This window comes from Perna viridis, chromosome 9 (genome assembly GCF_037379345.1).
Source record: "Perna viridis isolate PV_CMFRI_1.1 ecotype Kerala chromosome 9, ASM3737934v1, whole genome shotgun sequence".
Classification (NCBI taxonomy): Eukaryota; Metazoa; Mollusca; class Bivalvia; order Mytilida; family Mytilidae; genus Perna; species Perna viridis.
This window is the reverse complement of record NC_142453.1, coordinates 14,569,239-14,585,812: the sequence shown is the minus strand read 5'-3', so window position 1 is coordinate 14,585,812 and position 16,574 is coordinate 14,569,239. Positions and strand designations below refer to the sequence as shown.

At 32.7% G+C, this 16,574-nt stretch overlaps 1 protein-coding gene across 1 annotated transcript; it reads left to right on the top strand.

Moving 5' to 3' along the window:
* The first annotated feature begins 8,222 nt into the window (after positions 1-8,222).
* LOC148606894 (beta-1,3-glucan-binding protein-like) lies at positions 8,223-16,017 on the top strand. The gene is made up of 14 exons (XM_088545582.1): positions 8,223-8,341; positions 9,875-9,983; positions 10,580-10,678; positions 11,062-11,184; positions 11,375-11,653; positions 11,894-12,000; positions 12,420-12,494; positions 12,790-12,850; positions 13,163-13,345; positions 13,665-13,742; positions 13,986-14,103; positions 14,461-14,532; positions 14,965-15,106; positions 15,766-16,017. Exons 2-14 carry the CDS (start codon positions 9,878-9,880, stop codon positions 15,988-15,990), a joined length of 1,668 nt encoding a protein of 555 aa, XP_088401708.1. The 5' UTR covers positions 8,223-8,341; positions 9,875-9,877; the 3' UTR covers positions 15,991-16,017.
* Positions 16,018-16,574: the final 557 nt, after the last annotated feature.

The window sequence follows — 16,574 nt, the reverse complement described above, 5'->3', positions numbered from 1 at the left end:
TCAGTGACATAATTATGCAATATGACAGAAAACGATAGGATTTTATTTGTGAAAACAATAATTGGTATCAAATTTTAGTTTTGGTATTTTTTTTTGTTAAAACCCGTTAAGCTTCTGACATAATATTTAAATAAGACATAGACTTGTTACAGTTAGTTTAATGTTATGACATGAACCGCTCTTGGTTTAAAATGTTAAAGCTTAAAACTGCTTTTTCGCAAACTATAAGCACACAACATACATATATAAAGTGGCTGTATGTTATGATATCACAGATCCAGTTTGAATATTCCAGACATTAATTTGAATTTCGAAGTATTGATTTGGAAATAAAACGTTAACAGGCAGTCAAATTCATTTAAATTTAACCAAACAATTGAAAATTATAATATTTAATTACAAAAGACAAACCAACGACTTGTCTACTTACAAGGTGTCTGGTATATACAAACTTTAGGGGGTGGACTAGTCCGAACCAATTGTCTACAGTATATATAATCAGTCAACAATTGGTGATATCAATTCTTAATAAGATTATTTTCTATAAAAATCCCAGACAACGGAATATTATATTGAAAATCAAATTAGCATCGAGAATCTTATCTAAGGTTAGAGAAAGGCTGAGAATATTCTATTGAGACCAGCAATTTGGATCTGCATTGCGTGTTCCGGATATGTTGTGGGTCAATGGTCATATGTCATGGCCATATTATTCGCTAAGGGATGTATTGCAACTGTGTTTACTAAACAAGTGCAGCAGTCGTATATAAAAACAACGGTGGTTAAAAAACGGTAAATAAAATATAAGAAAATCTTACACAAAGAGAGCATAAAATGAAAAAAAAGAAAAAAAAAAACGTTTTAAGGTTTTCCCTTCAAAACTTGGTCAAGTCCTCATCTGTTGATTTGTTTTCATATCTCGTGTTTCAGTTTTTACGTGTTATTAAATCGGTGCCTAAAACAATGAGTAGTTTTAACAAAACAAAACAATTCCAATAATTTACTCAAATTCATAGACTTACCATTCATGAACTCATACATTTTCTTCTTCTAGGTTCTGTGATGACGTTAATGTTCTCTGCTTCAATAAACCGAAATGAATTATTATAAATATTGATATATCAATTTTGTTATAACATCTTATTGATGTTACCGTGTATTTTTGTTACTCCCTTTCTGCACTCAGGGAAATTTAATGCATTAATACACGAATTCAGTGTCTCTTCACTGATGTTCGACATGTAATAACAAATTTGTTTTATAATTACTTAGATTGGTAAGGAAATGTCTCAAGACACAAATATAGAAATATACCATTCAGGTGTGTAAAAGAGATTAAATAATTCACACGTGCGTTTTAGCAAGTCTTTGACTAAGAAAACTGACAGACTATAATATAGTAATTGTGATCGACCCTTAGTCATTAACGCTAAAATAAGATCTTCAGGATTTAATCTCAGCAAGTAATATACCATTAGCTTACATCATAGAGGTGAATCCGAGAAGTTGCTCGTTAATTAAAACGAAAAGACATCGAAAGAGAAAAAAAATAACATCGTTAACATATAAACAGACATTGTTTGTGCATACAAATGTTTTAGTACATAAGCTTAGTTATACAAGAATCAACACACCCCTTCTCAAGCTTCTGATGTAAGGAGTATTTACGTTCATTAAATTTGTAAATCCTTCAAGGCCGATAAAGAAAATATATGGAAAATGGGCTGTCAAAAACTTACAAGACTGTAAAGTCAGAAAACGACAACGATCAGACTTTAAGTAATTACGCTTGAGATGCGATTATTGCAGGATTACGAAGGTGTTTTATTAAAGATGACACAAAGACGGCTCTCACGATGACATTTACGATCGTGAAACTCCAGGATTTGTGATAAGGTTTTTCGTTAAATAAAATAAGACGCCTATTTGGACTTCTATTTCTAGTGGTAATGATAAGAGAAATGCAGGTATCAAAATGACACTCTGGACTCAGCCTGTTAGGACTTAACTAAAATTATCTATTTTTTTCCAAAAATCTTTAAAGGTGCAATTTTCTCTATCCGATATAGTATTATCAGACATCGGTTATAAGAAAGGACTTGAAATAAAAGTATACAATTACATCCCTTTAACCTTCATTGAAACAACCAAATTACATGAAAATGTACTTAATGCCCAAATAATAATTCTGCAATATTTTCTATGTTGATATCTGCAATAGAAGACGAATGAATTTCTCTGTCTGCTATTTGCTTTCATTAAATCAACCTTTACATACAGAACGTAACTATTTAACAAGTTTTGATCTCTATGTAAATGCAGTGATCTAATCTCTTATTCACCTTACAGGTATTAGATCTATAGAAACATATCGCTGGTTTGCCATCACCCAGTGCCTCAAAATATTTACTTTTAAGAAAGAACAAACATTGAAAATATGAAAAACAAATGAATGATAAAATTGAGTATTTATATTGTACTTCAAAAAGTTGTATGGCGTTTAATGATTGATATAATTTAAGCAGTGTTAGAGTAAGTTGTGTGTGAGTAGAGAATTACGAATTACAGGTATAAGAGTTTTAATGTAAAAAGTACTTTGTCATGGCACATTAAAAGTTCGATAAAAACAAAATTATGGGGAATCATGGTCAAAACGATTAAAACTTTAATACTGGGTGTGAAAAAAATAAAATAAAATAAACTGAAGTATGAATGAAACAACAGAAGGGCACTAGAGGTAAATTAAATTAGCAATCCAGACTCCAACCTTAAATTGTAATAAAGAAGACATACAAAAAAAATATTTATTTACCTATTTTTGTTTTGTCATATGACAAAATTTGTCACATTTGAAATGATCTGTAAAGTTCTAGGTTCTTCATGAATACTATAAACCAGCACATTTTTACACCATCTTTTTGCTGGTTCTGTGATTAATCACACTGTTTTTAATTCGAGATTGTTCTCAGATTGTATCTCAATGTTCTTCGGCAACTATATAAAGACAGACAGTTAAATTTTCGAATTGAATGTCCCTTTGCAAAAATTGCAAAAATACAACTACCGCGAAAATATCACGGTTAGCAGCAGTAAGAACTTTGATCTAAAGTGAGAACGATTGCATATCGAATTAAACAAAAACAACCGCAGGAACTATGTCGTGATGCTTCATTTTATAATAAGTCGTTTCCATGATATTATGCTTGCTTTAGGATATAGTGTTTGTTTTAAGTTTGGAAATGTGTCAATCAAACGCACGTAAATCATCATTTTTGTTATATAGATTTCTTGAACTGTTAGAATCGGATTCAATTTGATGTTTTTGAGGTCAAAATAGAACAGCACGCATCTGATGAAGAAAGTATGAAATGCTCTCTTACCACATTCATGTTCAAAACTGATACATTGATACCGACAAAAAAGTAACATGAGAAACAAAAATACTTCGTGATGAGAGTTGGTAGTTTCTTTTCACTGAATTGTGTTACCCTTAATAAATTCATTCCAAATGGCTTCTACTACAAGCAGTGGTGTTTGTACAAAATACTGTAAAAGAATTAGCAAGTTGAATCAATTGATTCAGCGATCCATCTTTGAAGATTTTCCTCATCTTTCCCTGCCAAAATTGCCAGTCGAAAAACAGTCGAACAGCAAAATACCTTCATGTTAAGTAATGCAGAAACATCGTGATACTAGTAATGTACCTATATGGATGCCGCGTGAGGTAGGAAATATTGTTGGCTTGCATACGATAGGGAGTGTATGTGTGGCATACAATTTTTAATTTCATAATTTAATTTTATGTTAAATCGGAACAGTTATGAACATAATTATATAAAAATGAGTAACAGAGTAATCAAGGGAACCAAGGTTATAGCGGTAATCAAAAGAATGTAATCCAGGGACAAAGACCAGACATGGAAAACAGACATTCACAACAAAGAACATAAAGTAACTAAAATGATACATACAAAGTAACAAAAGTAAATGAGCAATTCGGACTCCACTAAAAACTGGGAGCATGGACCAGGTGCACCGGTAGGGTAATCGTCCTCTGCTTTTCTAGAAACACCAGCCGAGTTGCTCATAACAAGTCAAGTCCGGGGTAGACAAACGAGGAAAGGAAAACTATGGCCCGTTGAATAAATCAGTTTTCATGGTGCTGATGGATACACCATAACGATCCACGAGTTCATGATGACGACCATAAAACTTCTGTAGTGATAACTTCTATCTTGTAGCAACATAACCCTGTTCCAGAAGCCTATTTGTTAGAGTTCTAGCGCGATACAAAAAGTCTGCGTAGTTTCGGCAAGCTCTGGCATGACGTATGAGTTGTGCTATGAACACTCCATACGCAGGAGCCGAAGGGATGTTGCCACAGATAAAAGGAAAGTTGACAATTCTGAATGAAAAGTCATCACGTTTGTCGTAAAGTTTTGTCAACAGTTTTTCTTTACCATCGATTTATAAGTGTAGGTCAAGATATGAGGCCGACTTCAGCTATGGTAAGAACATAGACACAAGAACTAAACATTTGTTTTTATCAAATGATATGAGAATATTAAGTGGTAAAGTTTTTGGTGATTCAGCAGATTCATATTGTAAATTTATTTGCTGCAAATCAATTGGTTCAAGCTAGAGTAGATGTATGTAATAGTGTCAGAATGCATGTTACAAAATATACAAAATAAATTGAAATTGCTGACTTTCACCAAATTTTTCTGACTGACATTATATATTGCAAACTTTTGTCAACAACTGTTTGTCAACAAAGGTATAGATGCAATTAATTTGGCTAACATCCTCCATCACAAAAAAACGTTACCAATAAAATATCCCCATATTTCACAGACAAATCCATACCAATTATATCGCATTCCTATACTTCACCCATTGCATCAAAAATTTTCAATTATAAAAGGCTATTGCAGAACCTCGAAATTGAGGACTTCAAGGCTAAACCACCTGACTGTTCTTGCAAAAACTCTTCGTTCAATTATGGTCCTTCTGGTCACGTCGTTACGGGAGATTTGTCATTCATCGAAAACAAATATCTACATAATATCCTTTCTAAAGGTCCCAAGTACCGTGAAACACGCTCCATAAATTGGAGTTATAACTTTAAAATTCTTATGGATGCCGTCGAGGACTACGCAAGAAAATGGATAAAACGAGATCAAGAAGACATTGATTCTCTGTCAGAGTGTTAAAGGCAGTAAGGTCTTTAATTTTGAAACGAATGAAAGTTTTAAGTAGGTCAATGAGTGCCAATGCTACATCAGTTTTCAAAGACCCTGATATAGCAAAAACATTGTCTATTCTAAATGACAAATATGTTGTCGTACCAGCTGACAAAGCCCAAAACAACATTGTTTTTCTCTGCAAAACGTTTTACATCCAATATCCAATGTATATTATCAGAGGTAGTCGTAGAAAATAATAGCAGTGATAAGACCTATACTGCTACCACACAATCCAAAGAAGAGATTGTGGAAAACCATAAATCTGTGCTATCCTCTTTTGGTCTCTCTACCAAGGACGATGATTGTGATTTACCGTCTATGTACTGGATTCCTAAACTCCACAAGAATCATATAAACAACGTTAGATAGCTGGATCTGCAAAATGTACCACCAAACCTCTTTCAAAACTTTTAACTTCCATACTCACAGCTGTCAAAGAAGGTCTGCAGTCCTACCAAAACACTTGTTACTCCCGTAGTGGTATTAATTCTATCTGGATCCTAAAAAAATCGAAAGACCTTTTGGAGACAATCAGATCAAGACTACAATCAGAATAAAATAGCATTAAAACCTATGAATTTTCAAACTGTACACTTCTATTCCCCATACTCAGTTAAAATTCCGACTTTAAAATATTATACATCGTTGTTTTTCCAAAAAAGATGGTACACCTAGATACAAATATATAGTTCTTTGTAGAGATTCCTCATACTTTGTAAGAAATAATTTCAAATCATCTTCCAAATATCCAGAAGACGATGTTAACAAAATGCATATTTGTCCAGTTTGGTGGATGCGTTTTTCAACAAACGGTGGGCATTCCAATGGGAAAAAATTGTGCTCCCCTACTTGCTGATCTATTTCTTCACTCTTATGAGGCTAACATTGTAGATGATCTGATCCGAAAGAAAGAATATTGTTTAGCTAGATCCTTAATCTCAGTTTCCGCTATATAGATGACGTATTATCTTAAAACAATCCTACTTTTAGGAATTTGATACATCGCATCTACCCCAAAGAACTTGAGATAAAGGATACTACAGACATGTGAAGTCAAACTCATATCTTGACCTACACTTAGAAATCGATGGAAAACTATTGACCAAACTTTACGACAAACGTGATGACTTTTCAAAACCAAATGAGCAACTCGGACTCCACTAAAAACCGGGAGCATGGACCAGGTGCACCGGTAAGGTAAGCGTCCCCTGATTTTCTAGAAACATCCGCCGAATTGCTCATAAAAAGTCAAGTACAGGTTAGTCGAAAAAGAAAAGGAAGACTATGACACGTTGAATAAATCAGTTTTCATGGCGCAGATGGATACACGTAATGATCCACGAGTTCATGATGACGACCATAAAACTTCTGTAATGATGACTTCAATCTTGTAGCAACATAACCCTGTTCCAGAAAAATATACTTGTTAGAATTCTAACGCGATACAAAAAGTCTGCGTAGTTTCGGTACGCTCTGGCATAACGTATGAGTTGTGATATGAAAACTCCATACGCAGGTGCTGAAGGGATGTTGCCACAGATAAAAGGAAAGTTGACAATTCTGAATGAAAAGTCATCATGTCTGTCTTAAAGTTTGGTCAATAGTTTTCCCTTACCATCGATTTCTAAGTGTAGGTCAAGATATGAGGTTGACTTCACAGTGTCTGTAGTATCCTTTGCCTCAAGTTCATTGGGGTAGATACGATGTATCAAATTCCCGAAATTAGGATTGTTTAAAGATAATACGTTATCTATATAGCGGAAACTGAGATTAAAGGATCCAGCTAAACGATATTCTTTCTTTCGGATCAGATCAGCTGTAAAGTGAACATATAGCATGAAGGAGAGGGTTCCCCTATAAGATAATAAAACTTTATTTTGGTTCGGCATGTCATAAAAAACAAACACAAGCTCTAAGAAGCTTTTGACCGAATATAAAACAATAACATAAAATAGAACAAGGCAAGGAAAAATACACACAAAGCAAAATAAGCATAGCATGCAAATATAAAAAAAAATAATATAGAAAATAATTATGCATAAAAGTATATAAACATGTAGAAACTAAATCTAAAGCAGAAGTACTATAATTAAAATAGAAGCCAAACAAAATGTACAGATGAAATAAGCATGATATAGAACAGAGAGTTACCTGCATGCTGAACAGCGACGTTCCGAACCATTCCATGACTGAATTAAGCGTTTCACCTGAGGCACATCCTTAAGTTTACATACCTGAAAGAATATTTAGATTTTTTTTCACATTTACCAGATTTTTTAAACATACAGGGGCAAAATTATTAACAATTTTAAAAGTTTCTAAATCCATAGTTCTTATCTGTCTGATCTGCAGTGAAGGCATCCTATCTTTGATGAGGAGATCCTGGTATGAGCTATTATAGTCCTCATATACGAAACGAAGTGCCCTTTCTTGCACTTTTTTCTATTTTTTAAAATTCTTTTCTGAACAAAAGTGCCAAGCCAAAGGGCAAAATTTAAATTACTCAGAATAAAAGTATGAAATATAGTTAGTTTACCTAAACGATCCAAAAAAGAGCCTAATCTTTTTAATACTTTTAATTGCCGAGATGCCTTCCGACAGACACTGATATGATCATCAAAATTTAATTGGTAGCCAATCTCTATTCCTAGTAAGTTCTCCGATTTTTCGCAAGTGGGGACTGAATTTTTATTGAACGACCTTTGATGAATAAATATTTTGGGTAGCTCAATATTCTGTACGGCTTAATGACACATATAATTATAAGGAAGGACATCAGTTTATAAAGCAAACTAGAAATCACGTGAGGACGTCATGTCTTCATTTATGATATACACTGTATGTATATGTTTCTCCGTGTAAGTCAGTATTTCTTTCTCGTGGCAAAAATGTAAAGAACTTATGACAGCGTTTACAACTATTACAAGCGCCAAACATGCGCACTTGACATTGTAGACGTCAATGTGTGACATGAGCTTTGAACTTTTCAATCGAATTATCACGTATAAAGTAAGATAAAACTTGTAAATGTTATATATTTGGTTAAATCATCAGTCGGTCTACCTTATTTGCCTTATCTTCTATGATAAATAAATGTAAGTACACGTATGTAATTTAATACTAGTCATAAAACAGTCTTAAAGTAGCAAATCAGTTGTATTGATAAGTGTCATTACTCATTTTATATGAGTGATTTTGGTGCATTTTTTAATTTCACTTTCAGTCTCATTTGAAACTCCGGGATGTATAGATTTATATTGTAGGATTTGCTCAGATTTGAACGTGAACGCTACAACTTAATAATCAAGTATCTAATGTATTTCCACTTTTTTCTGCCCTTCATTTTAGAAAGATTCTTAACATCTTTCCGATATTCTCTGATCTGAAATATTAGACTTAGTATCTGCATATTACTTGGAGTAACAATGTTTTTTTTTTGTTTAGGCTTATAAAGTTTCATGGTGTCACTGACTCTTTATACTGTAGTAGACCCTCTGTAGTTTAATTCAATATTAGTGACTAAACAGTTAAGTCTCGATCTAGCGTTCCGAACTATAAAAAATGATTCACCCGTTTAATGAAGGCTAGATCTTTATATAGCTTTGCTATCTGAGTAAAAGTAATTGGACTGATAGTGCAAAAGTAGCATGCTGTAATAAAAAGCACAATATTACTAAAAATCCGATACTTATTTCCCATTCAAAAAATAGTTTCCAAAAAGAAAAATACATAGAAAATTTCCAGCTGAGAAAAAATAATTTATAGACTTCGTATCAGATCACACAATCTAAGAGTTTAAACGGAAAGGTATAAAAATAAACCTTTGGACATGAATTTGAGAATATGCTATTGACATTGAAAATGAAGTTCAATTCTTAACTAAATGTCTTTTTAACAAGAACTTATGTGCTGAATTATATTATTGGTCAATTGCCATTGTCAAAATTTTAAAAATTTAAATTAACCTACCACATTTGTTTTGGTTGATGACTAATGAAGTTACTGAAAAATTGAGAAACTTTCTCATTCAAGGTTTTAACAAAATTATTCATTTTGAAAAAAAAACTTCTAAGAAATGAAGAAATCGTTTATTGTGTTATAACATTTATAGCAGATATTGTAAACTATATATATAAGACATGTTATAATAACTTGCTAGAATTTTTTATTAATGTATGCATGTTCACTTCAAGGCTTGTTTGGAAAGAGTCATACAAATGCATATATAAATATATAAAAATTATTGAGAAATAAATTAATTATTTACAAACAGTTTATTTTTTAAAAGCAGTGGTGACTACACAAAATATACAAAGAAGAACAACCCCTGAGTAAAAATACTTTTCTAGAGGACATTCCCACTTGCTTTGAGGATTATTCCATGATATTGTATTTTCTAAAATCATTGTAATCATTGCATTTATTTTTTCTACCTGATAATGTCCATGGTAAGTGAATAAATGTATCTTAACATGTCAGAGTCTTATCTTATCTCATACAGCGTTTGCATACATTGTTCAAGCAATGTTACCTTAACAGCAGAGAAAGAATTTACTACATGTGCATCACAAATTTGTCTCGCGTCCATTTTAGAGTTTGGATAGACCTCTTTTACTTCTATCTTGCAGGCAATGTTTCGAATATCCATTGCAATTGCCTTTTTCGGATGTGTTGTGGGACTAGGGCCTGCTGAATTTAAATTGTCACCTTCAGGACAAGTTATTGTAAAGATACCAGGTAAATTTTGATTGGCAGCTTATGAAAGTTATGAAACTTAATAATTCTACAGCAAATTTAAGTTATTTATATAGTTCTTATAATGGAAACAAATACATATCAACCCGTTGACCTTAGGGGCACTGAAAGGCCGATTCCAGTCTGACAGGAATATAACCTATAATACTAACGGTAATATCAAGTAAGGATTCTTTTTAGTTTCGTATTTTTGACGAAAAAATAAATGTTAACATGCGTATAGCTCACATTTTAAAGTTTTGTTAATTATGGAACAAATAAATCCTTGTTGATATTAGTGTAAGAGACATTTTTAAAATACTTCATCCTCTTACAGGTTACACCTGATGTATTATGATATCACTGGAAATGATAATTATGTCAGATTCAATATTTTCCTTTTTAATTCAATTAATTAGAATATGTAAATGGAAAAAGAAAGGGTATAATGAAACGCAACATATGCACCAGCGTATAACCTAAATAAAAGACAGTGAATACATCGTGAAATACATATATTTAGAACGTATTTGCATTTAATTAACATATAACCGGAAGTCCATTACAGAAACGTAGAAATTGTTTTTCAATTGATTAAGCAAATGGATACAACAGAGTTGCTATTCACATGAATGTAAACGAAGCCCTGTCTGGACTTGGCGGTGGGAAATATGGTCATGATTTAGTCTCGCCGAATAGTAAGTTATGAGTAGCACATTTCATGAATTAAAGATCTTTTAGTTGACTATTTTTTCATTAGTTACATATACGTATATCAAAATTATATCAAATACATCACTTAACGCGTTTTGCAAATGTTCCCAATGTAGACCATAGAATAGTAACCAGGCTTGAAATCAAACTTTCGTAAACAAGAAAACACCGACCAAAATCTAAAAAAGTCACCGAAAAACACTTGTAATAACTGAATTGGGATAAATTGCACCAGTGAGCAGCATGTGATTAAGAACCATGTATTTCACTTCGTCAAGTTTTGTTGTTCTTTTGTTGTTTTGGTTTTAAATACGATTTTTTGCCACTTTGTAACAATTTCTATCATTAATCATTTATCTTCTTCCAGATGGATATTTTGAATGGCAAACCACAATACAGGCCAATGAAGGAGATACAATATCCTATTGGCTATGGGGAGAGAAGGACGGCCAAGGAGAGACCAATACAGACTTATCTTCAGTTTTAGTGTGTATGCATCTCACATTTAGGAATGAAATTGTAAATCATATATTCAGTTGAAATATTTGGTTTTGCTTCATGATAATAAAAAAAAATAAAGCCTCTAATTTTTACAGAACATTATAATTTTACAGGCTTTATTACTGAGTTTTATTCAAATGAACGATTTTGATACCATATTTATCGTGTCTTACATATAGCTACTACAACACTAAGACCTACTACTACTACGACGATCAAACGACCAACTGCTGCTCCAATAGTAACCAATGCACCTGTTACACAAGTACACTCTGGAAACTCAGGTGGGTCTGTTATTACTTCTGGAGGAGGGAGTGGAATTATGACAAGCGGAGCTCAGACATCTGGGTCAGGAACAATGACTAGTGGAAGTCAAACTTCCGGTACGAATGGTGGTGGGTCCGGTCCAATGCCTAGTTATAGCTTTGGTGGACAAAGATATAATTCTCCAGTGCGAGGTAAGTTGTTGCTGTCATAGTTCAGACTATTCTTTTCTGTTGTTCAAAGTTTGAGCTCGTTGTTTGTAGTGTTAATTCCTCTTGTACTGATTTTATCTACTTTCAACTTAGTATTTGAAGCTATTTGCATTTTTGTTCTCTATTCGTGTGTAATGGAAGAACGCGCTCTTTTAATTCTATCTTAAGGTAAAACATAATGTGAATAAAACATACCAATAAATATTTGTTCTACATTTCCAGGACACTTGGTTCAGTGCCAGTCTTACCCCTGTTTAGTGTTTGAAGATAACTTTAACACTCTTGACTTTTCTACATGGGAGCATGAAATAACAGCCAGTGGCGGTGGGGTGAGACAATAATAACAGCTGTAATAAGTCTGCCATACAATCGTAGTATAAGTGGGTATTACGATTATAAATTGTGATGGATAGATCAACATATGGTGATCATTTGATAAAAACGTTTTGAATTTTGAAAAAAAAAAGAATTGTAGACTACATAGGAATAATTCATTTACAAAAATGCCTGCTATAAACTACCAATAAAACATGGATGGTACTCGACTTGGTATGGTCAGCTACATGTTAAATGAACTAACTATCGAATAAAGTACGCTTATCTAGTATATTGTCCTTATTATCAGATCAACAATGTAACGGTAACCAAACCATGATTATCACACATTTTATGTCCATACCATTCATTAAATGACTTCGTTGATAAAGGGTGGGAATAAACTTATCCGTGATACTTTTGTGTATTATAGAATTGGGAGTTTGAATATTACACAAACAACAGATCTAACAGTTATGTCAAAGATGGAGTTCTTTATATTAAACCAGTACGTTGTCATGGTGACGTATACTTGTTTTTTTTAAGATACATGCAGTCGTTTATCATATATCATATTTATAAACACTTTGATTAGATACAATAGCTAGTCCTTAAGTGTTAATGTAGTACTTTATATGTAACTCTGTCGAAGATGGATTTTAAAATAAACATTATATAACAAGGTTATGTTATGGCAAATTGGAACAGGTTTAAAGTAAGGGGTATCACTGTATGTTCTATGTAAAAACAGCTTCACATTATACCGAACAAATAATATGACCAGTTTGTTTTCATCAAAACAGACGCTGACTTCTGACCACTACGGAGAACAATTTTTAACAAGTGGTTCCTTGGAGTTATGGGGTGGGTATACTTATAATCACTAGTTATAAATAGTAGTTTTTTTTTAAAACATAATATATGTATTACACTTACGCGCTTTTTCTTTAATACCATCTGTTTTTGCTAAATTCTCTTTAATAGTTCAAACATGTAGTTTCAGACAAGTCAAACGATATTAATATTAACAGGGGGTAAAATGAATTCTACATTTATATATATTTTTCATGAATATATTAGCAAACACATTTGTACAATATGACAGAAAGGCTCTTCTATGTCTAAGATCAATTTTTGTACCATACAAGTCACTGCTGTGAACTTCTTTTTTATCAGGTGGATCACGAGGCGATCTATGTACAAGCAACATGTGGTGGGGATGTCGAAGAGATGGATCACCAGACCATCCTATCAATCCAATACAGTCAGCCAGATTACGAAGTATTCGTGGGTTCACGATGAAGTATGGGAAAGTCGAAGTCGAGGCGAAACTACCAAAAGGAGATTGGATATGGCCCGGTGCGTATTACGTAAAATCTCATTCAATAAAACTACTGTTACTGTAACCATCTATGCTACTTTACCGATACACATGACGGCATCATCTTGGAAAACTATTCAATTAAAGACACAAGGAAACATCTGCTTTACTCTGGAATAATGTATTTTCATTCCTAGCTTCTATGTTCGTAACGTTGTGTGTCTATAATTTTTCTTAACAAATTTAAAAAAGTAAATATGAACTCGGCATTCCCTACTCTCCGGAAAGGAGTACTTTTACCTTTATACTTGAGGCATAATTCAATTTAAATTAATCATATATTTTGTCTGTCTCCAGCTATTTGGATGTTGCCTGTATGGAATTCTTATGGTCAGTGGCCGGCATCGGGAGAAATAGATATCGTTGAATCTAGAGGTAATTATTGTGTCAAGATAGTTTTAGATATGGTTATATACCTATTTCAAACGACAAAAAATGAAATTGCACAGGTAATAAACAAGTTTACGTTAAAAATATAACATATAAAACAGAGCAAAATATAACATTGTATTTCACGCACATAAGGGTGATGATAGTTACCTTTAAGCAAAGATAAGCAAAAAAAATAGAGTAATGATAACGAGCTCGAAGCCTCTCATAATACTGTTGTTTGCCTAGGGAATCTAAATTATCATGACGATAAAGGTGTGAGCCAAGGAGTCGACTCTGTTGGTAGCACATTACATTTCGGACCAGGATATCCTTATGATCCGTATGAGAAAGCGCATGGTGAAAAGTATGACCTTTTATCATATTTAAAGTTGTTAAATGATTGCATTGTTATCTACCATGGAATGAGAAACGTCTTACATTTTCATGAGTTTTTATTTAGTCGACAATTATAACGCGTTTTCATATTTCTCTTTTTAAGAGAAGCGGTAATTTCCTTGATAATCCAGTATGTTAAAAACGGAATAAAGTCTGAATGATTTGTACAGAACAATTTTAACGGGGTTTTGGTGCTGTTTTTGATGAACCTCAGAACAAGTTTAAATCTCTAAACCTACAATGACAATAATAAGTGACAATAGTCTTTTGAAATGCTTGACGAGGTGACGCTGAACGTTAACTCTAATGTAAACTGTGTTAATAGGCACTTGTCTTCTGGAACATTTGCTGATGCATTTCATAAATTTGGTGTTGAATGGAATGAAACTATGATCAGGTATGAATTTAAAGGGGTATCTTGTAAAGTATTACGGCTATAGAATGATTACACTCCATAAAGCACAAAACATTTCATGTGGCAACATAATAATAAAGTTATAACTGAATTTGCAATACTTTAGAAAAAAATATTTTCAAAACGTCAAACAATAATCTTTTTCTAACTACGGGTAATTCAGTTTCAAATTGAGTTTTATCGTGAAGTATCAACTTTGAATCATTTCATAAATTTGCAATATTTACAAAATGCACAAGGTTAGTATTTTCGTACTCAAAATAACAAAAGCTTGAACGTATCAGATTTTATCAACACTATATAATTAATTGTGTTAATTTATTTGTCAATGGTATCTGTATGTCTACTTAATAGTTTTGGTGCATTGATTTGAATTTGTTAGAATACAGTATGAAATTTATTCAATTACTTTAGTTTTACCGTAGACGGCGAAGAGATTCTTAGGACTGTCCCACCTGTAGGTGGATTCTGGGAGTTAGGAGAGTTTGACAAAAATGCGCCAGGAATGGACAACCCGTGGCGCGGTTCAAGTCGAATTGCGCCATTTGACCAAGAGGTAAAGGACAGACATATATCTTTTTTTTTATAAGTATATACATATATCTTGCGACTTGTAAACAAAATAATTTGAAATTTCGTATGATTGTTGCAATATTATTATTCCAAAGATTAAAGTGCAATTAGGGAATTCAAAATTAACTGCTGGGAATGTTTTCAACAAACTACCGGCATTCTACTGGAAATAAATTATTGGAATTCCATTAGAAAAAAATAATCGGTTCTCTATTAGAAACAAATTATCGGGATTGATTCCATTTTAAACAAACTTTCAACTGATTTATTCAGCCGATTTTATTTCTGATTCAGTTCATATATGATTTGTTGTTATCAAACTATCCTCACAACAATCTTAATCATCTTGAGATCCGGGACACTACAATCTCTTCTTAATCCACCTCATAAATTATCTATATATACCAATAAAAGTGAATACTGAAAAAAACTATGTGTTAAATGGGATGACCGAATTCTCCGTCAGTTTTCTTTTATTTGGTGATTGGTGTTACAAACTCTGGGCTTTCAGCTGATAATTTATTTTCAGTTATGTTATGTTGGTCATTATTTAAGTCGTCACTAGCTTGTTGATAGGTGTTGGCGTATGGATATATTTTACTATTATCCCATCACTTAAAATAGTTATTGTTTTATTCACAGTTCTACATCATAATGAATGTTGCCGTTGGAGGCGTCGGATATTTCCCTGATAAATGGCACAACTCACCAACCGGCAAGCCATGGAATGACAAATCTGATTTCACTGCACGCGACTTTTGGCATGCCAAAAATCAGTGGTATCCCACATGGAATGCAGACAAAAATAATGGTGAAGATGCAGCTATGAAGGTTAACTATGTCAAAGTGTGGAAAATGAAACCATAACTGAATAAAATATGAATAAGAAAAATATCATAATACCTTTTGATTTTGTCCGTTATACTTAAAGTTTGTTTTTAAAGTGGGAGACAGAATGTATTTATAATTTTCTATGTAGTGCAGGTCAGAATCTTTATTTCCATTTTTTTTTCAGGCTAGGTAAATATTTACAAATACTCTTCTCACCTCAGAGTCAAATTGTCGTCCTTTTAGATTAATAGAAAAAAAGTCATAAAACCCAATGTTTTTAAGTCATTAATTTCAGCGTACATATATTTTTCAACATACGCAATGTGCTACAACGGATAAAACTGGAAGTACTTTTTTGTTCAATGACAGACAAAGCTCCTTTATGTATATTGACCTTTCTTTACTTTTTTTCTAACAGAAATCAAGGGATCATGATTTAAACAGAAATAAAAATAATATTATCAATATTCCAAGGACAAAGACTAGATATGGAAAGCAGACACACACACCAAAGAATATTAAATAACTAAAATTTCGTGTACAAAGAAACGAAAGTAAATGATGGTAAGGGTCCTCTACTTTTCTACAAACACCAGTCGAGTAGTTCATAAGATATCACA

Excerpts from the sequence above, each read along its gene's own strand:
- LOC148606894 (XM_088545582.1), top strand. The coding sequence starts at position 9,878 with ATGTTTCGAATATCCATTGCAATTGCCTTTTTCGGATGTGTTGTGGGA. Across the intron at positions 11,185-11,374 it reads CTTATCTTCAGTTTTAGTGT|CTACTACAACACTAAGACCT; the intron begins GTATGCATCTCA and ends TCTTACATATAG. Across the intron at positions 13,346-13,664 it reads AGGAGATTGGATATGGCCCG|CTATTTGGATGTTGCCTGTA; the intron begins GTGCGTATTACG and ends GTCTGTCTCCAG.